The sequence below is a fragment of the Lithobates pipiens genome, unplaced genomic scaffold (assembly GCF_037356315.1).
Source record: "Lithobates pipiens isolate NorthernLeopardFrog02 unplaced genomic scaffold, aLitPip1_a1.2 Scaffold_1, whole genome shotgun sequence".
In the NCBI taxonomy this organism is placed as follows: Eukaryota; Metazoa; Chordata; class Amphibia; order Anura; family Ranidae; genus Lithobates; species Lithobates pipiens.
The window spans coordinates 75,694,370-75,720,799 of NW_027507685.1; the positions used below are offsets into that span (position 1 = coordinate 75,694,370).

At 41.8% G+C, this 26,430-nt stretch overlaps 1 protein-coding gene across 3 annotated transcripts in view; it reads left to right on the top strand.

The window, feature by feature from the left end:
* The window catches only part of KCNK6 (potassium two pore domain channel subfamily K member 6), a 58,069-nt gene that overhangs the window by 25,979 nt on the left and 5,660 nt on the right, over positions 1–26,430 (top strand). The window contains exons 3-4 of one of the 3 annotated variants that reach the window (XM_077458718.1): positions 18,537–18,932; positions 20,873–21,077. In XM_077458718.1, the coding sequence (XP_077314844.1) occupies positions 18,537–18,932; positions 20,873–21,077 (601 nt within the window). Of the gene's footprint in view, positions 1–18,536; positions 18,933–20,872; positions 21,143–26,430 lie in introns of all 3 variants that reach the window. The other 2 variants (XM_077458797.1, XM_077458879.1) reach the window with 2 other exon arrangements.

Sequence of the window (26,430 nt, forward strand, 5' to 3'; positions counted from 1 at the left end):
TTGTGGGAAAAAAAAGAACATACATTTTGTTTGGGTACAGCATTGCACGACTGTGCAGTTGTCAGTTAAAGCGACGTAGTGCCATATAGCAAAAAATGGTCTGGTCATTGAGCAGCCAAACCTTCCAGGGCTGAAGTGGTTAAGGAAAAAAAACATGGATTTTCTCGGTACCCCAAAGATGCATAGAACAATTTATTCCAAAATATACATTTTATTACACAAATAGAGTTAAAAATAACAAATACATTATTAAATGTTCAGCCTCTACAATCGTAGAGAGCGTTTTCCTTGGCAACTATACAGGTATACATCTAATACCCGCAATCCCGGGATGAGGTACAGTACAAGGGAACACAAACTGTAACCATTATATGATCCTCTACATGTTTCACTGTGTGAGCCGCTTCTTCAGGTGGCAGAAATGGAGGCATAGTTTTAATAGCTGATCTAAACTGACACAATAAAAACATTAATAATAAAAATAACAACGACAAACCATCAGTAAATTGGAGATTGCCAGGCTGAGCCATAAAGCGTACCCACTGCTTAAATGGTGGGAACCAATGCAGAAATCAAAAGCATAACTCTGGTATAGTTCTTTCCCGGAAGCGGATGTGGGAGCAGACCAGTGCAGGTGAAAAAACAAAAAGATATGTAGTCAGAATCTTGAAAAGGTATTAAATAGGGAACATCTACAGAGCAGGAAAACCCTGCATAGAGGATAAAGTACTAACCAGTTAACCAAGGCTTGTTCTAACCTACAGAAAGGAGAGGGGAGGCAAAAGAGTATACATGTGTATGTCCTCCAAGCACCGAACGCAGTTCACTTACAGCAGATTGCTGCTATCACTGTCGTAGCGGTGTCCACTACAGTAATTTGCAGCTTCCACAGGGATTGCTTGGGTATGATTACATTGGTCTAAGCAGAATCTAACTATGCAATACAATTCATAGCTAAATATTCAGCTTTAGTCATGACAGCAACATTTTAATTTGACAATTGTCTGTTGCTACTGCAATCTTGCACAGATTGACCTGTGTTTACTATATTTAATAAGCAATATAATGGATTTGAGTCACAGAAATATTGATTCATATTAATGGGCTTGGTTACATCAAACTATAATTAAAAGTGTTTATATTTAAACCAGGTAGATCCAGACTTTAGTATCAGCTCTTGGAATAAATTATACTGTGTGATACATTGTAATGCAGCCCATTTCATCCCTGTTCATCAAAATAAAGGTGATAAAGTGTTTCTTGTATCCAAAGCTTGCCTTAAAAGAGAAGTTTGGCGTTTAAAAAAAAAATTATACTAACCTAGGGTGGATGCAGCATTGGTCCGATTCTGCATCTGTCCCCCGCCAGCTCTAATACTGAGAACCGAGCGATCAAAGATCGCTAATTACTCGGTTCTCAGAGCTCTATGAGCAGAGAGCTGGTGACTGTGAGTCACCGACTCTCTGCTCTGCCCCCCACGCTCACTGGAGTGCTGGGCTGTGATGGGGGCAGGAGTGGCCTGTTTAGGCTCTCAGTGGCTCACTAAAAGGCTGAGCCAGGTGCCGGTCCAGACATATGGGCAGATCCTGACTTTGTCACGATCTTGCCCCAGTCTGGATCGGCTCTGTAATGGCAGGCTTCATCCCGCTGTCTGCTGAAAACAGATCACAGGAGTGCAGAGCGAACTGCTAAAAACCTGTTGGAGCCAGTCTTCATGAATTCTAGGGGTTATGTTGTTGGCTCACTGCAGAAAGTTATGACCACACTGGATTTTTGGCAGAATTAACAGGTTTCACTTATCGAAAGTCCCTATTGAGACCAAAGGGAGCAAATAATAGAATTTCAAAGTTGGAGTTTGCATCCTCACTATATATGAAAAGGCGCATTGGATCTGATTACTTGTTCTAGCCATGTAGCCACATTTATTAATGCTTTTCTTTTTAGAGAGTTTATTTACTCATTATGAGTCTAAGCTGGGTTTGACTGTAGATGTCTGTATCATTTTGAAAACTGGTATGAGTGCTGACCTTAAGTGTACCCTGAAGTGCCCAATTCCCATCTAAAAACAGCTTTTGTTCTTGGCTGGGAGCCCACCATTACTGAGTCAGCAGTCTGTTTAGATTGTAAACATCATATGTCATGGTAAAGGCTGCAGGGATAGTGAAGTTGATAATCCATCCATGTGATATTCATGCCGACCCTTGTTTACATCTTCTTAATGAGTTCTTAGAAACTTGTGAGGTGACTGGTAAGTTCAGGGAAAAGCTCAGAGAAGTTCCAGGAAGATTGCAAAGTGATATTTGCTTTGAACTCTTAAAGGGGTTGTAAAGGTAAGCATCCTATGCATTAAGGTGAAAAAACACCTGGCAGTTACTGGCCCCCTAGCCCCCCCCCCCCCCCGTTTTACTTAACTGAGCCTCTTCATCTTCAGCGGGGACCGTCCTTCTCTCCAGAGTTCTGGCTTTGGATAGATTGATAGCAGTGCAGCCATTGGCTCCCGCTGCTGTCAATCAGCTCCAATGACACGGGCATCGGGGCCGAGTCATACATTCGGCTTCTATGGACACTGAATGAATGACTCAGGAGAGCGCTTCTCCTAGGGGCGGAAAGGAGCCCCAAGAGCTGCCGAGGGACCCCAGAAGAGGATGTTCGGGGGCCACTCTGTATGACATGTTTGTTATTTAAAGAACAAAATTAACCTAAGGTTTAGTAACCATTGGCTTTACTTCCTGTAGGTCATGCATTTTCTTAGAACAAAGACCTGCACTGCAGACCTCACCTGCAGCACTATCTGTTCTGGAATTTGGAGAATTGTGCTGTAAATTTAATGTGAGCTTGTCATGAGGAAAGAGATTGAAAAGTAAACGTGAAGTCATATAACAAAACTTTAAGATGTCTACTCCTGACTTCAGGCTCCTGTAGTCCCAATCTATAACTTGGACCCACCCTGAAATTAAATGCTAATACTGACTTTTTACATATCGGTATTTGTGTAGGACCTCAGATTGGCCACTTAAGCAATGCATTAGGGGAAGCAAGTGAGAATGTTCATGTGTGGTCTAGTTCTGGGAGTTCGGGGTTTCTGACATGGTCTCGATAGCAGGTTGGTGCAGCTGAGAACTTAGGCTGCCTACGATGCCTCTTTTACTTTTACATTGTAATCTTTTTCTTTATACTGTATACCCTGTATGGGAATCATGATTTTGTGGTAAGACTTCAGTCTGTCAATCGCATCTAACAAGAAGTGTGGAGAATAGGGCACTCAGGTTAGCAAGGAGACTCTAACAAACAGTACATGACTGTCTCTTGAAATGTGATTAATGCACCACAGCATCACTTCAGAAGAGGGAAGCACACTTTGTAGGAAAAACAAAGTAGAGAAGAAGGCACTTCTAAGGCTGCTTTCACACTGGGGCGGTATTCAGGCGTTACAGCTCTAAAAATAGCGCCTGTGTAGCGCCTGAAAAAAACCGGCCCCTTTCACTCCAGTGTGAAAGCCGGAGGGCTTTTACACTGGAGCGGTGAGCTGGTAGGACAGTGAAAAAAGTCCTGCTAGCCGCATCTTTGGAGCGGTGAAGGAGCGGTGTATTCACCGCTCCTAAACCGCTCCTACCCATTGAAATCAATGGGACAGCGCGGCAATACCGCCGGCAAAGCGCCGCTGCAGCAGCGCTTTGCGGGCGGGTTTAACCCTTCTTCGGCCGCTAGCGGGGGTTAAAACCACCCCGCTAGCGCCCGCAGACCGCTGCTTAAACGACGGTAAAGCGCCGCTAAAAATAGCGGCGCTTTACCGCCGACGCCCGCACCGCCCCAGTGTGAAAGCAGCCTAAGTGCAGTCTATATGCCTTTTTTTCATTCCCATCTTGTAAGTGTTTTTTACCCTTCCTTGTCATTAAAGAGTTTTATTGCCACACTTAGCAGTACCTTCTTCTCTGCTTTACATCTAACAAGAGAAGGACATTGGTTCTCTTATTTTCGCTAGGATGTGGGAGGTTATTGTATGGAAAGTCCCATTGAGTTAGGGGATTTCAACTCTTTGGAGAACTGAAAGAGCTTTTGTTTTTCACAGATTTTGATTTAGCTTCATTATAATTATTAATAGGTCTTGTTTTTCAAGGAGTTGTGTTTGATTTCCATCTTTTGTATCCAATTAGATTCACACTTTCACTGATCTATAGACAATGACCTCATTATGCCTGCCAAGTGTTAATTCAGATAGTTGCATTTGTCATTATGTCCTAAATAGAAGCAACACTTGTTGCCCAGAGCCACCACTGAAATCCAGTTTCAGACTTTAGTTGTCAGAATTGCACTTAGTGGCCATGGATAAGATAGTCTGTGCTTGGCACATATAGCCAAATGAGGCCAGTTCTGGCTTCTTAGATTTATGACCAGAGTTTTTTTTTATCAGAGAATAGGAGCAGGAACTCGCCCCTTCTTCTCTCCTAGTCTCCGCACCCTACCCACCTCCAAGCACTGTCCCTTGGTTCCACCCCATACCCACCTCCCAGTACTTCCCCAAGTATCGTTTTGTGGTGCTAAATAATTTGTATAGAATTTGCTATTGTCTAAGAACAAGAAAAGCAGTAAAATGGATCCCCTGGAGCCAGCAACAATAGACCCCACCCCTGCAACAATGAGGAGGCATCAGGGCCAAGGCGCACACTGTGTGTCTCATAGATGAGGTGGCTTGGGAGCAAGCATGCATGAGTGCCCTCAGAGCAAGCCACTATGGGAGCAGGAGCGCTGGTGGGGGACCCAAGAAGAGGAGGATGGAGGCTGCTCTGTGCAAAACCATTGCACAGAGCAGGTGAGTATGACGCGGTCATGCTACACTATACTCAAACAACATTTTTATCATTTTGTACCCACAAATAGAGCTTTCTTTTGGTATTTGATCACTGCTGGGGTTTTTATTTTTTTCCTCAACAAATAACAAAATGCGAGAAAAAAAATTGAAAAAAAAGTTTCTTTGTTTCTATTATAACATTTTGTAAATAAGTACGTTTTCTTCTTCACTGATGGGCACTGATGAGGTGGCACTGATATGCAGCACTGATGGGTACTTATGGGAGGCACTGATAGGTGGGCACTGATAGATGGGAATCACTGTAATGGAGGCACTGGCAGGCATTATTGATGGGCACTTACTGGCACCATTTGTGGGCACTGGCATTGATTTTGGGCACAGATTGGCATCCCTGGTGGCCATGGGTGGCATACCTAGTGGTCATCAGTGATGGTCATGGTGGCGTCCTATGTGGGCATCCTGGGGGGGGGGGGGCTCTGTGCTGACAGGAGAGCAGCCGATCGCCTCTCCTCTACTCGCTTCTGACCCCCTTCAATGCCTCTGTGTTCAGTGTATTAAATAGAGAAGCTGATGTTGCTGTGTTTAATTACCCAAAGAGGATTACACAAGAGACGTACACAGAGAAGATGAAAGGAAAGAGGATAATGAGTGTAATTCAGTTTAGAGGTCACTGAGTAGGGTTAGGGGTTCAGGAAAACTGGTTATTGTGTTTCTATAATGGTATAATATAGTTATCTACAAGTATGTGATTGGGTGGACAAGAAGTAGTTATTCTGCTGTCTGTGTGGTGTCCCTTGTTTATGGCTGACCATACTTAAATCACATATTCCATTGAATTTTGTGCCATTATTTATTCTGCAAGACTTCCCTTGTATTACTCACCTTTTCTAGGATTCCATTCTATATGTTGCCAGTCACCATCCAACTGTCCACACATTTAGATGGACCTTCAAAACTCCTTTTTAAGAAGTGTGTAATTTGCCTTATCTTACCCCCCACTTTCACCAAGGTGTTTAAGTAATTAGCTAAAGGTTCCTACAAATAGTGTTGGGCAAACGGTTCAGTCGAGCAAAAAAGGCGAACATCCGAATTTGCAAGGCGCGAGGCGGGATGTTCGCCCACCGAGTGCCCCACAATGCACTACGCAGTGCATTCTAGGGCCCTAATTGGATGAAGCCTTGCACCTAAGCGCTGGTCAGGTGCAAGGCTTTGCCAATTAGGGCATAGAGCACTGTCAGAGCCCTGATTGGGCAAAGTGATGAGGACTTTGTGCAATCACGGCTCAATGCTCATAGTTCCACCCCACACTATAAAAGGTTCCTTCCCACAGGAAGCTTTTGCAGTGTGTTGTTGCAGTGAAGATAGAGCAGGGCTCAGTTTGCTACTAGCGAGTTTGTGTGTTCACCTATTGTGCCTCTGAGTGTAGTGTGTTAGTTTAGTACAAGGTGGATTTGATTTAAATTACTAGTAAAAAAGACTTGATTTAAATCAACTCAATTTTTTGTGAGAAAATTACTCAGAACCCCAAAATATTATATATATTGTTTTAGCAAACACACTAGGTAATAAAATGGTGGCCGTTGCAACTTTTTATGTAACACGGTATTTGCGCAGCAATCTTTTTAAACATGTTTTTTTTTTGTGCAAATATGAATGACTAAAAATAATGCTAATGTTAGCCTGATTTTTTAATTTTTTTTTGTATAATGTGAAAGGTGATGTTAAATAGATACCTAACCGGTCACACTTTAAAATTTCGCACAATTGTGGAATGGCGCCAAACTTTAGTATGTATAAATCTCCATAGGAGACGCTTTAAAGTGGTTGTAAACCCTTACAACCAACTTTGACCAAAGGTAAGCCTAGATTAAGGCTTACCTGTAAGTCCAAGAAATATCTCCTAAACCTACACGGTTTGTATTTGCCGAAAGACAGGCACCGCACTGAGCGTGCCGCAGTCAACGGCGATATGCCGTGAGTGACGGCTCCCGTGTGCATGCGCGGGAGTGACGTCATCGCGGCTTTGCCGAATGACAGCGGCGGAGCAGCGAGACCCACCGAGAAGATGGATGCGCCGGACTACAGGGGACAGCGGTGACTTCGCTGGCTCCTGTGTCAGGTAAGTGACACATAATGGACTACTATGCATTGCATAGTAGTCCATTATGCTTTACCTTTGCAGGGAATGAAAGAGGAAGTAAACTCATCACTGTTTACTTCCTCTTTAAACATTTTTACAGGTTACATGTTTAGAGTTACAGAGGAGACCTAGTGCTGGAATTATTGCTCTCGTTCTAACGATCGCGGGGTATGTAACCTGTGTATGTAGCCAGAGACTGACCTCACTGCACGTCCCTGCTGTATGTATATATTATTAGAGGATGAATCTAATACATATTATCTGACTCCGAGATCAAATTGTTTATTTAAAAACACCTAAAACGCTGTTTTGCAGATTTTCAGAAAGGATTATAATATAATAATAAGCAGAATGACCCCCTCCTGCCCCCACCCCCCGGTCATAGGGAGGTAGCTGGATAGAACCTGCGTCTGCTGTGACTTATACTGGCCATACATGAAAAATTATTATTAGAAAATCTTAATTTTAAGAACATTTGTTTGATTTTCTAATTATTAGTGGGGTCAAATCGACATTTGCTTTCGATCGCAGTGACGGTAAAATTTGAAGGAACGGAATAGAAAACTCCACAGCCAAAGGAATTTTCAGACCCTGTATGTGGCTTTCCTTCAGAAATTACATTCATTTTAAGATTGAATGAATGTTAAAATGAAGTGAAATTTTCGAATGTACAAATATTATTCTCTGACAATCAATGTGTATGGCCAGGAAAAGACATTTAGCAGCAGCATGTGTTTTTATTTTTTTTATTTTTTAACCTGGGGTTAAAAAAAATTATCCCTTTTATAGTACAAAAGCACAGTACGTATAAAGGCTTTAACTCGCTTTTGGCTGCACACGAGAAGGTACTGGTGGACGCACTGATTGCATCTGTATGGAGGATACAGCCACAACGGGGGTGGAGGTGCCAGTCCCTTTTGGCTCTCACTGAGCAGCAGGTTCTATACATGGGACAGATGCGCCACTTTACAGATAGACTAAGGAACCCTCTAGGCACTATATTTAAAGGAATTTTTCCTTTTTATTGTTTCACCTTAAGCATCATTAAAATCACTGCTCCTTTAAAAATTATTTTTTAAAGGAAAGTTTTTTTTTGCATTGGTACATGTCCCCCAGGGCAGTACCCGGGCCCCCATACACTACCCTCTTTATGGCCCATAACTTGCATATAAGCTTTCAAAATGGTGACTTTTGATTTTTCAAGTTCATGTTTCATAGACTTTGCGATTTGCGTCCAAACTTGCAATGTTTGAGTTTTTGGCCCATCTCTACCCACAAACTTTGAGTGGTTGGCCGAGTGTGCACAGTCATTCACCACTGTCAATTTTATGGGTGCTTTTGGTCCTTTATTTAATCCGTAAGCTGACATCCCTGGCACCGTCCCTACCTTAAGAATCTTATAATGATTTGATAACGTAACCATTCTTTTCTTACCAAAAGACTGGTTGACTGGTGTTGTCCAGAGAAGACCTGCCGCTTGGGGCCTTTGGGGCCTTTGTCAGTGGGCCATGAGCTTGTGTTAATGGTATCAGTATGAGACAATTTAGAATTCATTGACAGGTGCAACTGATCCCCTTCTGACTTGGATTTGATCTACTCTGAGGGAATTTTGCATATTGGAATGCATAACCTGTCTGACCCGAAAAAAAACAAAGTTCACTGACACAGGTTCCTATAGACACCATTGTTTTCCTGATTGACTGTAAGCAGCAAGAATGAGTGATCTTTATCTTGTGATCGTGGTTACAATCTATCTCCTTTTAAAGATAATATACTGTATATGAGGAGTGTATCTCTGAGACTACGCCACCCTCTATCCATCCTGCTTTTGGCTCCATTCCCTTATGTGCTATTATCCAATGTGCAAACACTGCAAAAAAAAAACTTTTTTTTTTCTTTTATTTCACTGCAGATGAGGCATTCAGCAGTGTAATATTTGTTTAGCTGATGGCAGTGTGCAACAGCATTGTGTAAATCTTTCCATTGAGGAAACCTGATGCCAAAAAGCTGCCTGATTATAGCTACATTCTACAGGTCTGCCAAGTATTTCTTAGACAAAGGGAAATTCCGCGTTCCAGAATGAGTACGTTCACTGGCTTCTTAAAGAGGACGATTAGATACAAAAAAATTCCCTTTCCACCTACTTACAACTCCCCAAACATACAGTGCCTTGCGAAAGTATTCGGCCCCCTTGAACTTTTCAACCTTTTGCCACATTTCAGGCTTCAAACATAAAGATATAAAATTTAATTTTTTTGTGAAGAATCACCAACAAGTGGGACACAATTGTGAAGTGGAACGAAATCTATTGGATTTTTGAAACTTTTTTAACTAATAAAAAAATGAAAAGTGGGACATGCAAAATTATTCGGCCCCCTTGCGTTAATACTTTGTAGAGCCACCTTTTGCTGCGATTACAGCTGCAAGTCGATTGGGGTATGTCTCTATCAGTTTTGCACATCGAGAGACTGAAATTCTTGCCCATTCTTCCTTGCAAAACAGCTCGAGCTCAGTGAGGTTGGATGGAGAGCGTTTGTGAACAGCAGTTTTCAGCTCTTTCCACAGATTCTCGATTGGATTCAGGTCTGGACTTTGACTTGGCCATTCTAACACCTGAATACGTTTATTTGTGAACCATTCCTTTGTAGATTTTGCTGTATGTTTGGGATCATTGTCTTGTTGGAAGATAAATCTCCGTCCCAGTTTCAGGTCTTTTGCAGACTCCAACAGGTTTTCATCCAGAATGGTCTGTATTTGGCTGCATCCATCTTCCCCCTCAATTTTAACCATCTTCCCTGTCCCTGCTGAAGAAAAGCAGGCCCAAACCATGATGCTGCCACCACCATGTTTGACAGTGGGGATGGTGTGTTGAGGGTGATGAGCTGTGTTGCTTTTACGCCAAACATATCGTTTTGCATTGTGGGAAAAAAGTTTGATTTTGGTTTCATCTGACCAGAGAACCTTCTTCCACATGTTTGGTGTGTCTCCCAGGTGGCTTGTGGCAAACTTTAGACAAGACTTTTTATGGATATCTTTGAGAAATGGCTTTCTTCTTGCCACTCTTCCATAAAGGCCAGATTTGTGCAGTGTACGACTGATTGTTGTCCTATGGACAGACTCTCCCACCTCAGCTGTAGTTCTCTGCAGTTCATCCAGAGTGATCATGGGAATCTTGGCTGCATCTCTGATCAGTCTTCTCCTTGTCTGAGCTGAAAGTTTAGAGGGACAGCCAGGTCTTGGTAGATTTTCAGTGGTCTGATACTCCTTCCATTTCAAAATGATCGCTTGCACAGTGCTCCTTGGGATGTTTAAAGCTTGGGAAATCTTTTTGTATCCAAATCCGGCTTTAAACGTCTCCACAACAGTATTACGGACCTGCCTGGTGTGTTCCTTGGTCTTCATGATGCTCTCTGCGCTTTCAACAGAACCCTGAGACTATCACAGAGCAGGTGCATTTATACAGACACTTGATTACACACAGGTGGATTCTATTTATCACCATCAGTCATTTAGGACAACATTGGATCTTTCAGAGATCCTCGCTGAACTTCTGGAGTGAGTTTGCTGCACTGAAAGTAAAGGAGACGAATAATTTTGCACGCACCACTTTTCTGTTTTTTATTTGCTAAAAAAGTTTAAAATATCCAATAGATTTCCTTCCACTTCACAATTGTGTCCCACTTGTTGGTGATTCTTCACAAAAAATTAAAATTTTATATCTTTATGTTTGAAGCCTGAATTGTGGCAAAAGGTTGAAAAGTTCAAGGGGGCCGAATACTTTCGCAAGGCACTGTACAAATAAAAGAGGTGGGACTTTGAATGAAGCACACGACTGAGGTGATGAAAACCTTGATTATATATCATGTTTATTGCTACATATACAGGCATACCCCACTTTTAAGTACAAAATGGGATTTATTTACTAAAGCTGGAAAGTGCAAAATCAGGCTCACTTCTGCATAGAAAACCAATCAGCTTCCAGGTTTTATTAACAAAGCTTAATTGAACAAGCTAAGGTTAGAAGCTCATTGGTTTATATGTAGAGGTGAGCCTGATTTTGCACTTTCCAGCTTTAGTAAATAAACCCCATTGTGTACTTAAAAGTGGGGTATGCCTGTACACATATTTCACAGGGTGGATTTGATTTAAATCAAGTCAATTTTAAATCACTAGTAAAATAACTTGATCCCTCTCTGACCCTAGTAATGACTAAGCGCACATGAAGTGTGTGGTACGCGTCTACCCAGCATTCTGATTCCTGTAGTTTTTGGGATGTCCAAATAAAAAGGATTTTGATCTACAGTGGTGTGTGGCAATTTCTTATAAATTCCTTCTCTGACCCGCCGTTGACTCACTGAAGTCCCATTCACTTTAATGGGGCAGCTGGTGATGTAGCAGTGACACAACAAGGTGAGAGAGGGGTGGCAGCAGGTGAGTGGATGCCCGCTAACAGGTGCTGCCATGATGGATCTGAAATGACAGGTGCTCTTTAAATGTAAGTACTTATTCTTGCTTGTAGTTAGGAAACCTTAATTTTGTTATCAAAATAAAGATTCTATTTAGAATAAAGCTGTCAGATTAGTAAAACAGCGATATCAGAACTGATTCAGGCCCCATGCGCACTGGATTAAAAAATATTGCTTTTACAAGAGTTTTGTGTTCTGCCTGTAGAATCAGCTCAATATTGTCCTATGTGTCCATGCACATTAGAATTAGGGCTGAAACAATTAATCGATTAATCGCCAACGAATTGATTATGAAATTGATTTACTATTTTCATAATTGATTAATCGGCCAGTAACATAATAGGGTTAAAACTAAAATTAGCTTTTTATAGTACAAAAAGAGCAAATAATCGCTACAGCAAATATTAATTTCACAGTTCTACAGTAAAAAAAAAATGAACCCCCTTTTTTTTTTTTTAACCCCATTATGATACTAAACGTCTTAGACCTGGTTCACATCTATGTCTTTTGTGGTGCTTTTTGCAGAAATGCACTACAGTTCATTTAGACCCCTTTCACACTGGGCTGCCTCCGTCGTCGTTTTTATCTGCGCTATTCGGCCGCTAGCGGGGCAGTTTTAACCCCCCCCGCTAGCGACCAAAATGGGGTTAAGTCCGCCCACAAAACACCACTGGAGTGGTGTTTTGCCAACGGTATCGCAGCGCTACCCCATTGATTTCAAATGGGAGCAGTGGTGGAGGACCGGTGAGTTCACCGCTCCAACGAAGCTGCTGGCAGGACTTTTCCTGACGCGCTGCCAGCACACCGCTCCAGTGTGAAAGCCCTCAGGCTTTCACACTGGAGCAGCTGTTTTAGGGCATTTTGCAGGCCCTATTTTTAACACTATAGCGCCTGCAAAACGCTCCAGTATGAAAGGGGTCTTACATGCTTTCCTATGGGACACGTTCACATCTGTTTTTTTCAGCCACTGTGTATTTGGAAAGGGTCAGGGACTTTTGTTTGTTTTTTTAACACAAAACTGTGTATTTTGGTTCAATATACTTCAATGAAAAAGCTGCAGAAAAGCATGTAATGTGTTTTTGCAGCAATTTGTGTTTTTTTTTTTTTTTTTTTTTTTATCTGCCCAACAACAAATTGCCCAAAAAAAAATATGCAAAAACGCAAATCGCCAGCAAAATCACATGCGCAAAAAATCAAAACGCACAGCAAAAAGCACTGCCAAAACAGATCAAAAGCAAACTGCATAGGTGTATACCGAGCCTTATGCTGGCCACACGGATACATTTTCAGATGAAATTTTTTTTATCTGTACATTCGCTGAATGAAAGAATGTTGTTTGAAATTTTCACTTGCTTTTAACATTCTGTTTTTAAAATGAATGTTATTTCTGAGCGAAAACCACATACACTGTCTGAAAATTCCTTTGACCAAGAAGTTTTCTATTTCCAAATTTTCTCATCACTGTGGTTGAAAATGAACGTGGTTTTTTTTTGAAGGAAGACATTTGTTTTTGTTTTTTGTTTTTTATATTCGATCTCTGAGTCTGATAGTTACCAGAGTCACCCTGTATATACAGTATATATATCCTCTAATAGTTTATACAGTATAGCTCTCCTCTAATAGTTTATACAGTATATCTCTTCTAATAGTATATACAGTGTATCTCTTCTGTCTTTATTCTCAGAGTGGATTAGATATATTGCTCCCTAACCATATAGTTGGTTATTTATAGTTACCCCTGCATAGAGATATTTAAGAATAAATTGCCTTTTTTTTTTAAACTTTACATATTAACTAAATTATACGCCCCACTTTTTTTTAAGGTTATTAACCGATTAAACAAAACAATAATCGGCCAGCTAAGCGATTATGAAAAGAATCGTTAGTTGCAGCCCTAATTAAAATGGTAAGAGGCATATTTTGAGCTGAACGTTTAGAGGCAGGAAAAAAAACCTTCTGGTTCACGTTTCTGATTGGAGATCACTGGCACAAAAAAATTTAAAACTCTCCTAAACTAGTCTAAACATTGTACAAAAAATGCTCTATATGAACGTTTTTTACTCCCAAGAGAACAGATGTTTTTTTAAGCCCAGTGCGCATGTAGCCTCAATAATAGTTTATTGTGTACATAGATTTGCAAAACAATTTGATAAAGGAATATTCCAGAACTTTGATTTATCTCATGGTAACTGTGAAATTGTGTGAATGCATCAATGCAGTGCATGTTATCTCAACTTACAGTACTTGGATTTATTGAATGAGTTTACCAAAAAATTAAATATTGCAGAATATACAGCCTCATGCTAAATAACTAAGCTCCATTTCATGCTGAATAAACCAAATTATTAATGTATTTTAAATAAAAAACATCTTTTAGATAGATTTTTACTTTAAAAGCAGTTTCTTAAAATAAGTTTGAAAAATAAAAAATTCGGTTTAAATAAAAAAATAAAAAGCGCATTTAAAAATTGAAAATCATTGATTTAGATCCACCCCATTGAGTCATCACAAAATACAGTAAATAAATAATATGCTTATTAACACATTTTTCATCACCTCACAGGTGTGTGCTTCATTCAAAGTCCCCTTTTATCTATACCAGGGATGGAGGTATGTGACTCTCCTCAGTCATTGCCTCATTTAAAGTCCCACCTAGCCACCCCCCCCCCCCCTTTTCTCCCCAAAACATACAGAATTGTATGTAATTTATGTAGTTGGAGATCCAACGACAAATAGAGGATTCATTGCTTTAGGCCCGGTTTACACTGGTGCGACATACGCTCCGACTTTGAGAGCACATGTCGCATGACTTGTATAAATCAATGATTCCCCATGAGAGCCATCTTAACTGGTCCGACTTGTGTCAGGCCGTATTTGGAAAAGGTTCCTGCACTACTTTGGTCAACCCATTGAACATCATTGAAGTCATATGCATGTTGGATCAGCATCTTAATTGATCTGACTGGTGACATGCGACTTGTGCTCAGAGGCGGTACTGCAAAATGTATTGAAAAAAAAAAAAAATCTCAAGTCAGATCCTGTTCATTAAAGAGGTTGTAAACCCTCGCTGTTTTTCACCTTAATGCATTCTATGCATTAGGGTTAAAAACCTCCTGTGCTGCAGCAACGCCACCGAGACCCCCTTTCTACTTACCTGAGCCCTGTAATTCTCATGACGAGAACAAGCACACCAGCTCCGGCTGTTGTCTCGTGTCCTGATTGGATAGATCGATAGCAGCACAGCCATTGGCTCCCGCTGCTGTCAATCAAATCCAATGTTGCGGGCGGAGCCGAGTCCTGCTGTCTACGGACATGGGAGTGCTGGAGAACGCTTCTCCAGCAGGACACTCGAGAAGGCGAGGAGTGCAGCCGAGGGACCACAGAAGAGTAGGACCGGGGCCACTCTGCAAAACCAAATGTACAGCAGAGGTAAGTATGACATGTTTGTGTTTTTTTTTTTTTTTAAACCCGACAACCACTTCCTGTCCGGCCTATAGCAGATTGATGGCCAAGCAGTGGTTCTGTAATCCTGACTGGACGTCATATGACGTTCAGCAGGATAACAAGCCGGTGTCCTATCATATATGGTCCCCCATCGGATAGTGTCCGCTGTGTACTGCGCATTACACAGCACACACAGATTCCGAAAATAGCTGAGGATGAACTGCGTCTGCACCGTGAGTCCAGGTTCTATCCCCACCATCAAAGTGGACATAGAGTAGGAAAATAAAAGAGCCGAGCGCAGCCCGAAGCATGGTGAGTGAAGCTCGCCCCTGAGGGGCCCTCTAATTCTCCCAACCCTATGTCCGCTTGGATGGTGGGGCTACCACCTCCACTCACGGCGCAGCCCGAAGAGCCGAGCGCAGCCCGAAGCGTGGCGAGTGAAGCTCGCCCGTGAGGGGCCCTCTAATTCTCCCAACCCTATGTCCGCTTGGATGGTGGGGCTACCACCTCCACTCACAGCGCAGGCGCCGTTCATCTTCGGAGATTTTCCGAAGCTTCTTCTGCCCCGTACTGCGCATGCGCAGTACGGGGCAGACACTATATGATGGCAGGACACTATCTGCCAGAACACCGGCACCTCTGACAGAGGCTTCTTACCATGTGATCAGCTGTGACCAATCACAGCTGATCATCGCGTGAACCAGGAAGTGCAGGTAAACAGCATTCCTCAGTTTGCGCTGATGGGGAGAGCCTATCGGTGGTTCTCCCTGTCAGAGGGAGGGTCTGTGCTGATAATCGGCACATTGATTATCAGCACAACCCCCATCAGAAGTAGCTTCAAATCGGTGCCCCATCAGTAATGGCTATCGGTGCCAATGAAAGTGCCAATTAGTGTCCACCACAGTGCCAATCAGTGCCCAGCAGTAACACCTGTCAGTACTTCATCAGTGCTGCCCAACAGTGGAATCTATTAGTGTCCATCAGTGCCACCTATCAGTGCCAAATCATCAGTACCGCCTCATCAGTGCCCATCTGTGAAGGAGAAAAACACATTTTATGACAAACTAAGAATTTTTATTTATTTTTTTCAAAAAATTCTGTTTTTTTTTTTTAGTTTGTTTAGCAAAAAATAAAAACCCCAGAGATGATCAAATACCACCAAAAGAAAGCTCTATTTTTGGGAAGATAAGATAAGATGATAAAAATTTAGTTTGGATACAGTGTTGTATGACCAAGCAATTTTCATTCAAAGTGCGACAGCGCTGAAAAATGAAAATTGTCCTGGGCGGGAAGGGGCGAAAGTGCCTGGTATTGAATTGGTTAAAGTCTGTCTGATCAGGTTGGACCGATTGTTGCTTTCATATCTGAGCAGTGTGAACCCAGCCTTAGACAGAAGAGGAGCTAGAAGGTCATGTGTCTTATTTCTGCATAGTTTAGATGTTAATTGGTGTCAGTGATTACAGAAATCTTCCCTCTTGACAAAAATTCTCTTAGCTCTACAGCAACAGTGTCATAACAACAAGAATAAAGTGATACTTTCTAGATTAAAATGTGTGGTCAGTAGGTTGAATATTGGTCATTAAGACACACAGAAAAAGTTACACTGTCAACCAGTTTGAAAAAAAAAAAAAAAGCTTTGTAAAGTTTAGTTTAAGACCCCTTTCACATTGCTATTGTGTGGCCGCATTAGCGGTAAAGTGTCGCTAATTTCAGCGGCACTTTACCGCTGTTATAGCGGCTCTTTTAGCCTCTAGCGACATTTAGGGACGTTTTTTAACCCCCCTAGTGGCCAACGAAAGGGTTAAAACCTCCCACAAAGTACCGCTGCTAAAGGATTTTTGAAGGCACTTTGACAGCGCTGCCCATTGCTTTCAATGACAGGGGCGGTTTAGGAGCGGTGTATACATGGCTCCCGCACCGCCCCAAAGATGCTGCTTGCAGGACTTTTTTTTTTTTTGGGTCAGCCCTACCGGACTTAAGGGTGTGCGTCTGGAAATAAATTAGGTATTTAAATAAAGCAGTACATTGCACATCCACTATGTAAGATGCCATAGTAGTTGTGGTGTGCTGTGACTGTGTATAACACATTCCACTCATATTTCAGGACATACCTAGAATATAGACTACATCTATGCACACATGCTTTAAAATGTGCATGTTAAACTGTTTTTAAGAATGTAATGTTTGGGGCAATGCCATAACTGTGCTTAGAGCATCACATTGCTTTGTCATTTTTATTTATTTTTTATGAAAACAGGATGGAATCTTCTGGCATTATATCTGATGTATATTCATCAATTTCACCACATGTGTGGTGCAGATGTCAGCATTTGAGGCCTGAACTGACAGTTTTGATGGAAAGTTCAGGAACATGATGGTTATACGTTTTGTGTTGCTCAACATTTTGTCCTTACCCCGAATGAGGAAACTGATCACCTGATCAGCCCCCGTACCTGCTGACTAGTCAAAATATGTATGAGGGAGCTAACCAGCTAATTTAGCCTGGCTCACTAGTTCAAGAAACTGACCTTTCACTCACTAAACAGTTCTAAGGTCAGAGGAGAATATTGCACAGGAACATACTGTATTTTAGCTTTAACTTTTTGGCTTACATTCTACCCTAAGCTAAGGAATGAAACCACAGCTTAGTCTGCGGTAATAGGAGGAGCAACGTGTGATATATTGACCAGATAAGGTCATCTATGATATTTGACAATGTCAACTAAAAGGGCTTCACATCCAATGGGGGCCTTTTTTTTTTTTTTTGGGGGGGGGGGGGCATTTTCGTCACTTGTTTTGTTTTTTGCTCAGGCTTGTTCCAGATTTACTTTAACAATTGTTGAGATAAGGTCATTTAGCCTTACGGACAAACCATTGGTTTTCAATACGGTCAAATCTGGCCCATAGACTTGAGCAGTAAAGTTCACATCCCTTGAGTGATGAATTCTAGAGAGAACATTAACAAATCTTATTTAAAATCAAGAAAATGTAAAGTGGCGAATAAGTAACAAATCTGAAACACATGTAAAAAATGACTGACTGAAGCTGCAAACTGGATCCTTTTACTAACAAACAAAATCCTGTTTTATGGACTAGCAGGGACTGAAAATACTATCAAAATATACCAGATAGTATATTAGGTCTGTGATACTCCAGGAAACAGGAATTTTTGTTAGTGCTGGGTTTGCTGGTAGCGGGGACTCCAGAATGACATTTTAGAGGAGGTTGAGTGGCCATTTTTACCTATATTGACCAAACTCTATGCTTGCAGTATCCCCATTCCACACTGCTAGAATTAAATTTTCATTAGTCTAGGGGTGCAAGGATAAGGTGTATCACCCTAAGTCTCTGTAATCCAGCAGGGGAGAACTTGGTTGACAAACAATGCTTGAAATTTTAGTGCAACAGAGGTAGTGTTGTCATCTTATACAGGAAGTTGGGAGTACACTGGATTTTTGGCAGATTAGGCGTTATCTGTATTTAAAGCATTTGTTAAGATGCAAAAAAAAGGGAAAGGTGCATGTATTGCAGGCATGTAGTGAATGTTTTTTGTTGTTGTTATTTTTGCCCAGACATAAACTTTACTATAAAAAATTTTTTCTACAAATCAATACAGGCTCAGACTTGACCGGAGGCATGTAGCAATAATAAACCCACTTGTGCTTTTTCATTTCAGGTTATGGATACACCACCCCCCTGACAGACTCTGGAAAAGCATTCTGTATCTTCTATGCGCTTGTTGGCGTCCCTTTCACCATGCTGGTCCTCAGTGCTGCTGTCCAGCGTCTCATGGCCACCTTCACTTACAGACCGATTCGTTACTTCCAGCTTCACAGAGGCTTTGACCGGAAGAAAGTGACCATAGTCCACATTGTTGTCATAAGTCTGTTGGTGTTGATTCTGTTTCTTATTATTCCTGCCGCCATATTCAACGCCATAGAAAGTTCCTGGAGCTTCCTGGATGCCTTTTACTTTTGTTTCATTTCCTTGTGCACTATCGGCCTAGGAGACTATGTCCCAGGGGAGCAGCATAACCAGTGGTTACGACAACTCTACAAGGTGTCTGTTGCATGTAAGTATACAGAATCTGGGAAGAGTGAGGAGTTAAATAATTTTTGTGATCGAGCACAGCAATGCCGCCTCTATGCAGTTTGTAAAACACTCGAAGGGTCAGCTTTGCCAACTGTCCATAAATGTATAGACAAAAATATATGTAACTCCAATCAACTATAAAAAAACAAAATATATATATATATAATATATACACACAGTATCTCACACCTCGTATTTTTGTAAATATTTTATTATATCTTTTCATGTGACAACACTGAAGAAATGACACTTAAATACAATGTCAAGTAGTGAGTGTACAGTAAGGAGAAAGCAAAAAAGTTCCAAAAAATAGGTTATTTCCAGCTTAAACAGCCCTGCTTAAGCTGGAAAGAACCAATTTCTTTGGAACTTTTTTGCTTTCTCCTTAAAGCGGAGTTCCACCCAAAAGTGGAAATTCCGCTTTAAGCACTCCTCACTCCCTTACATGCGACATTTGGCATGTCATTTTTTTTGGGGGGGGGGGGGGGGGGCTTCGTTAGGAGTGGGACTTCTTGTCCCACTTCCTCCTTCTGACCCAAGGAACGCCAAGGCGACTCCTCCTTTTGCCGTAGGCAGCCCTTCCCTCTAGGTGATCTCTTGGGACACATGACAGGCCCCAGGAGATCACCTGTCCACTCTGGGAGCTCAGCGTGACTCGCGCATGTGCCGTGCATGCCCGGCCATGAAGCCAAAAGCTGTCACGGCCGGGTGCCCAGAGTGACAATGAAGGCGCCGGGGGAGAGGAGGAGGAGGAGAGGGGCGACACTCCATTCGGCCGCATCGCTGGACCCTGGAACAGGTGAGTGTCTGTTTACTAAAAGTCAGCAGCTACACTTTTTGAGGCTGCTGACTTTTAATAAACATAAAAAAGCCTGGAACTCCGCTTTAATGTTATATTTGATTATAGCAGCTGGTTAGTTAATTTACTTCTTATCTTGAGCACTGAGTAAGTGACCCTGTTTGCTTTTACTTATTGTAGTGAGTGTACAGTTTGTATAACAGTGTACATTTGCTGTCAGCTCAAAGTACACCTCTAAGTGAAAATGTCCAAATTGGGCCCAATTAACCATTTTCCCTCCCTGGTGTCATGTCACTTGTTAGTGTTACAAATTCTCAGGTGTGAATGGGGAGCAGGTGTGTTAAATTTGGTTCTCTCTCTCTCTCTCTCTCTCTCTCTCTCTCTCTCTCTCTCTCTCTCTCTCTCTCTCTCTCTCTCTCTCTCTCTCTCTCTCTCTCTCTCTCTCTCTCTCCCTCTCCCTCTCCCTCTCCCTCTCCCTCTCCCTCTCCCTCTCCCTCTCCCTCTCCCTCTCCCTCTCCCTCTCCCTCCTGGAAGTTCAACATGGCACCTCATGTCAAAGAACTCTGAGGATCTGAAAAAAAAAACATTTTTTCTCCACATAAAGATGGTCCAGGCTATAAGAAGATTGCCAAGACCCTGAAACTGAGTTGCAGCACGGTGGCCATGACCATACAGCGGTTTAACAGGGCAGGTTCCACTCAGAACAGGCTTCACCATGGTCGACCAAAGAAGTTGAGTGCACGTGCTCAGAATCATATCCAGAGGCTGTCTATGGGAAATAGACGTATGAGTGCTGCCAACATTGCTGCAAAGGATGAAGTGGTGGGGGTCAGCCTGTCAGTGCTCAGACCATACGCCACACGCTGCATCAAATTGGTCTGCATGGCTGTCATCCCAGGAGGAAGTCTCTTCTAAAGATGATGCACAAGAAAGCCTGCAAACAGTTTGCTGAAGACAAGCAGACTAAGGACATGGATTACTGGAATCATGTCCTGTGGTCTGATGAGACCAAGATAAACTTATTTAGTTCAAATGGTGTCAAGCAAGTGTGGCGGCAACCAGCCTTGAAGTGACAATTTAAAGTGCCTTCTTCATAGTTTTGTGTCCTCTTCTCTCAACAGTCTACCTCTTACTTGGTCTTATGGCCATGCTGCTCATCCTTCAGACCTTCCACAAGGTCGCCGATCTTCATGGACTCACTGACCTCTTCAACCTCCCTCACCTCCATGACCACGAAGACCAGGAGTCCATTCTGGACACCCCAGACTCTACCACTATCAAGGAGCCTGAGCCCAAGAAACCATTCAATACAACAAATCAAGCCGGGTACTCATTCATCAATCGATAACCTAAACAGACAAAAGCTGTGGGGTCAAATAAACGTTTTAAAGGTCAATATACTGTTTTTAGTGCATTCAAAGTTCAATTTACACCGATAGGCTACTTTCACAAATAGTGCTTGTAAAGAGCCTCTCCTGTCTCTCCAATATGAAAGTCCGAGGGCTTTCACACTGGAGCAGTGCGATTGCAGGACAGTAAAAAAAAAAGTCCTGCAAGTCGCATCTTTGCAGCGCTGTAGGAGCGGTGTATTCACCGCTCCTAAGGCTCCCCTGTTCATTGAAAACAATGGGGCAGCGCCAACAAACCGCCGCTGCAGTGGCGCTTTACAGGTGGTTTTATCCCTTTTTCGACTGCTATCAGGGGTTAAAACTGCCCTGCTAGCGGCCAAATAGCGCCGCTAAAAATAGTGACGATTTACCGTCGATGCCCGCCCCAGTCTGAAAGTAGCCTTATACAAGCTGTTCACTCACTACTTTACATTGTAGCAAAGTGTAATTTCTTCAGTGTTGTCAAATGAAAAGATATAATAAAATATTTACAAAAATGTGAGGATGTACTCACTTTTGTGAGATACTGTGATATATATTATATCATATATATATTTTTTTTCACTTTTATATTCTCCTATGATTCCCTGCAAAGCCTGTGAGGGGTAGGGAAAGCCGAAGGGGGTGGAAAAAATAGGCAGTTCGCACACATGCTGCTGCAAAACTTAGGAAATATTCAGCAAGAAGTGGAAAAATGCGACCTATTCAAGTGAATAGGGCTGCACCACAACCGTTCTGCAGCCATGTGTAATGCTTTCAAGGGTTAAAACAGGCAGTGAGAAGATGGCATAGCATCTCCCAGCTTCCTGTCAAATGCCTTCTGAAAAGCGATCCACTGTGGATGCATTAATTTTGGCCAATTCCTGCCAAATCTAAAATCTGAACTTGGGCACCACCCAGCTGGACAAACTTTAATTTGAAGATCAAAGGTGCTGGGCTGAAATTCTTTGGCTGAACAGTGACTGCAGCCAATAAGATAGTATTCAATGTACAGGTTTTCTGAGAGCCGCAGGAGCACTGGCTTCTATATAGATTACTTTACTTCTTGGGAAATTGTTATCATCATGATTCAATATCCAGTTGATAACATCCACACTATTTCCATGGATGTGGAGATTTACTGCTTTGTCTTGTCCAGTCTGCAGAGCTGATATCTATAAAGACTGACATTTTATAAAAAATAAAATAAAAAAATAAAATAGATGGACTTGATTTTGCAGGTAAAAAAAGAAATAAAAAAAAAGTGCTATTTATTTATTTTACAATGGGGCCTGCAAAGTATTGCACCCGATCAATGGATCATGGGTGCAATGTCGGGCCCCTGCAGACGTTCCTAAAAAGCCTTCTGTCAGAGAACCAGGAGGGCACTGATGAGTTCCTAGGTAGTTAATTGAGAACTAGAAGCCATCTGCTGTGTGATTGCAGATGGGACTGAATCGTTCACCACCATGTTATTATCCTTTAATGTATATGATTAGGGTAAGAAACCTTTACTTTACTTTAAAAAAAAAAAATTCATTTCAGTTGAGTTTAGTGAGATTCGAAAATTACATTCTTATCCTGGTGTGAAGCTGAAGGACCTGCAGACATGCTGTGGTTAATTTTTTTCCCCAGACTTTGGTAACATTTACATTATATGACTTTTAGCAAACACAAAGACTACTTTTAGTTTCTGTGCCTGTAATGAGCTTGATGCTGTCACAGTTCAGTGAGATGGAGGTGTCAGTCTTGGTTTCATTTTGGACTTTATTCAAGCATTTTCTACTTGCATCCTTCAGATGTTCTTAGACACTACCATATATTTATCTCCTGAAACAGGTGGGGATCTCTTTTATTAATAAGCATTGTTGCATTTTAATACAAATGCTGTTTGTAGTTTTATCTCAGTATATGTAGATTAGGTTGGATGTGTTGCAGATGTATATATTCAGGCATCCATTCAGATGAATGCACCCATGCACATTTAGGATGTAGTTCAGACGCTAAGTAATGTTGAAAGGGATAGATAAGATGTCAGCTGCACAATGTATTGCTGGACGATTACTGTTAACCTCTTGGTGCCCAGGTAACCCATATATGCTGCCCACAAGTTGCACACATGCATCCATGGGCAGCAAAAGTTTCTGTGTTGAGAACACAGTGACCGAGCTGTCATAGATAGCTTCCTGTCTCTAGTAAGACCTCTTTCACACTAAAGCGCCGATAAATTGGCGCTCATTTTTGCAGTGCTTTAGCAACGCTTTTCGGGCACTTTTTTTTCTTTAAGGTCACATGTCAACTGACCATTTCAATGGGCAGGGGCGTTTTGGGAGGGCTATTAATAGAGCTCTCAAACTAGGGTGACCAGACATCCCCGGTTTCTGGAGACGGTCCCCGGATTGGGCAAGTCTGTCCCCAGTTTTGTCCCTGGATTGGATTTGGACAGGGGCTGGGTCAATTTCAAAGACAGTCAGTGCAGAATTAAAAAAAAAAAAGATTCTGAATTACACATCCCTGCTCCGTTGCTCTTACTAGTTTAGGGGTGTATTATTTTCCATTATCTGTGCCCCTTTCTGATGATCATGTGCTGGTTGGAGCGGAGGGAATATTTCTTTCGGGGGTCCATTCAGTCCATTCAGCTCTGCTCACATGTTGTTCTGTCTTGGCTCAAGTCCCAGCCAGCCACCTACCTCCTTTATCTCCTTGCCTTCCCTGGCACATTGATCTTCCTCTGCTACCCACTCAGTAGTAGCCCGGAGAGTAAGACTTGGGTAAGGCTTGACAGGCTGTGAGGCAGGCGGCAGTGGCGAATGGCAGGGAGTCGCTTATTCCCACCATTACTAGTAAAAAAAAAAAAAAGTCCCTGGATTTAATTTAAAAAAATCTGGTCACCTTATCCCAAACCACCCCAAAGATGCTGCTTTCAGGACTTGCAGAACCGCCCAAGTGTAAAAGCACACATTGCAATGAATGGGAGGCAGTTTTCAGGCGCTTTTTAGAGGCTATTTCTAGAGCTAAAACGCCTGAAAACTGCCTCAGTGTGAAAGGGGTCTGAGGCAGTTTTCAGACATTTTAAATCGAGAAATAGCCGGAAAATCACCTGAAATTGTCTCCCATTCATTGCAATGTGTGCTTTCACACTCGGGCGGTGTGCTTGTAGGACGTTAGAAAAAATTCTGCAAGCAGCATCTTTAGGGCGGATTGGGAGCATTATAAATGGCGCTCCCAAAATGCCCCTCCCCATGGAAATGAATGGGCATCGCTTTCAAAGCACCACAAAATGACTGGCGCTTTAACGCTGTTTAAGCGGCGCTTCAGTGTGAAAGAGGTCTGAAGATCGGGAGCTGACGGGACCGGCGCTTGACTGTGACCACTGTGACAGCAAATCACAGCAGTCAAGCAATTGGGCAGTCCTCCCCACCCCACTTTCTGGGCATAAAGAAACTGTTAAAGCGATGCAAGGGCTGGGGGACATGGGGAAAAAGCAGACCTACAGTTAGAGTTGTTGCTACCCAGCCCACCCCTAAACAATTACCCCAAACCTTTTATAGTGTCAATTTAAATGTATCTTCTGAAATGGATCGCCAACAAAGCAGGAGTGCGAGGCATTCATAAATCTTGTATTGCTTTTATCCCAACAGATTTGTTAATTTCATGGCTAGATTAGATTTGTGTTTTGCTCATATTAGTGTGAAATGTGATTGCTGTTAATTTGTTATTCACCCTCCACCATGCACGAAATCCAGTCTGTTAAGGATCATACAGTTCATTAAACACACTTGCTTGGATTCCTGATTTTTGTGATATTATGCAAGCCACATAGGCCCTTGCCTAAAACCAAGACAATAGGGCAGTTGGCCCTTATCCTCTTTGCCAGTCTTCCCCAGAAGGCCTTTTTAGGCTTAATGATAGTTTAAAGTGGTCTTTCTCAACCTTATTAACATAGAGGAACCCATAAAATAACTTTCCAATCTCATGGAACCCCTGTTAATAATTACTATATTCACAGCTCAAAGTACAATAGCATGAAGGTCATTGGGAAGAATGCTTCACACGTTTGTGGGCAGTGGGAAGAATCCCCTCTCACAGAAACCAAAAATCAATGAGGTCAAGCAATTTTTGCCTCTCAGATAACAAACCATCATTACTCAAGGAACCCCTACCAACCTCTGGAGAAACACTAGTTGAGAAAGGTTGGTGTAAAGTATATGTAAACCCAGTCGCTAAAATGTAATTTAGGTAATTTTCTATACATTTAAATCTTCAGGTTATAATAATATAATACTTTTGCCATAAATGTAATTATAGGTCATTCCTGTTACAGGGTGATAGCACTATCTCCCTGTTTACCAATTGGCATCTGTGTTGTCACCCTGCTACATGCTTATTCCGTAGGCATGACTAGAAGCCGTGTTGATGCACTGGTGACTGTTGTCACCATCAAGAAATTTGCCCTAAGAAATAACATGCAGTTGGTGATGGCATGCATGCAGACAGGAAGTGGCTATAGATGGACAATGCACACTCTCTTTATTATACATTAAAAATGACCAAGTTCTGTAACCAGACTGGAAACCTCCACAAATATGTTTCCAACACAATCAAATAAGTCAGCACACCAAAGAAAATGTTTTTTCAATCGTAAGGTTGTTTATATATGGTAGGATTTGAAGTTCCTTGATACCTTGTCTCTTTTGCCACCTTCACCTGTTGTTTAGCATCTGCATACTCTGTGTATGGTAACTTTCTCTTTTCCTACGGCATCTACACAATGTTTGGCAGGCCATAAGGTATACGTTTTTTTTTTTTTTCGTTCAAAAAACAGGTTGAACAAAAAAATGTGCCTCAAATGTGTGAATGGAGGAATGACTCCTGCTGAGTTTTTGTCTTTTCATGGTGGGGAGCATTCCCCACCATCTGAACACAATGATCAGTTTTGCTGGCTTTAGCCAATGGCACTCATTGCTCGGGAAAAACTCTAAAAGGATGGTTGTCCAGAATTTGATTGATTGACTTCTGTAAAACCAGGGTGCCCAACGTGGGTCTTATTTGTTGGTTCTGTTGAACCACCTGATTTTTGATCTATGTATGACCAGCTTTACCTATACTGAATATAAGTTAAAGCTGGAATAGTACTCAGGATTTGTGTGATTCCCTGTTCAATGTGTACAACTGTGTAATACTTCTGATGAATGTAAAATAAGATTTAAAAATCATTTTCTTTGGTGTGCTAAATTATTTAATTTATTATGAAAAAGTATAAACCTGTATTTTATAAAAAAAAATAAAAAAATCAAGATATATATAAATAT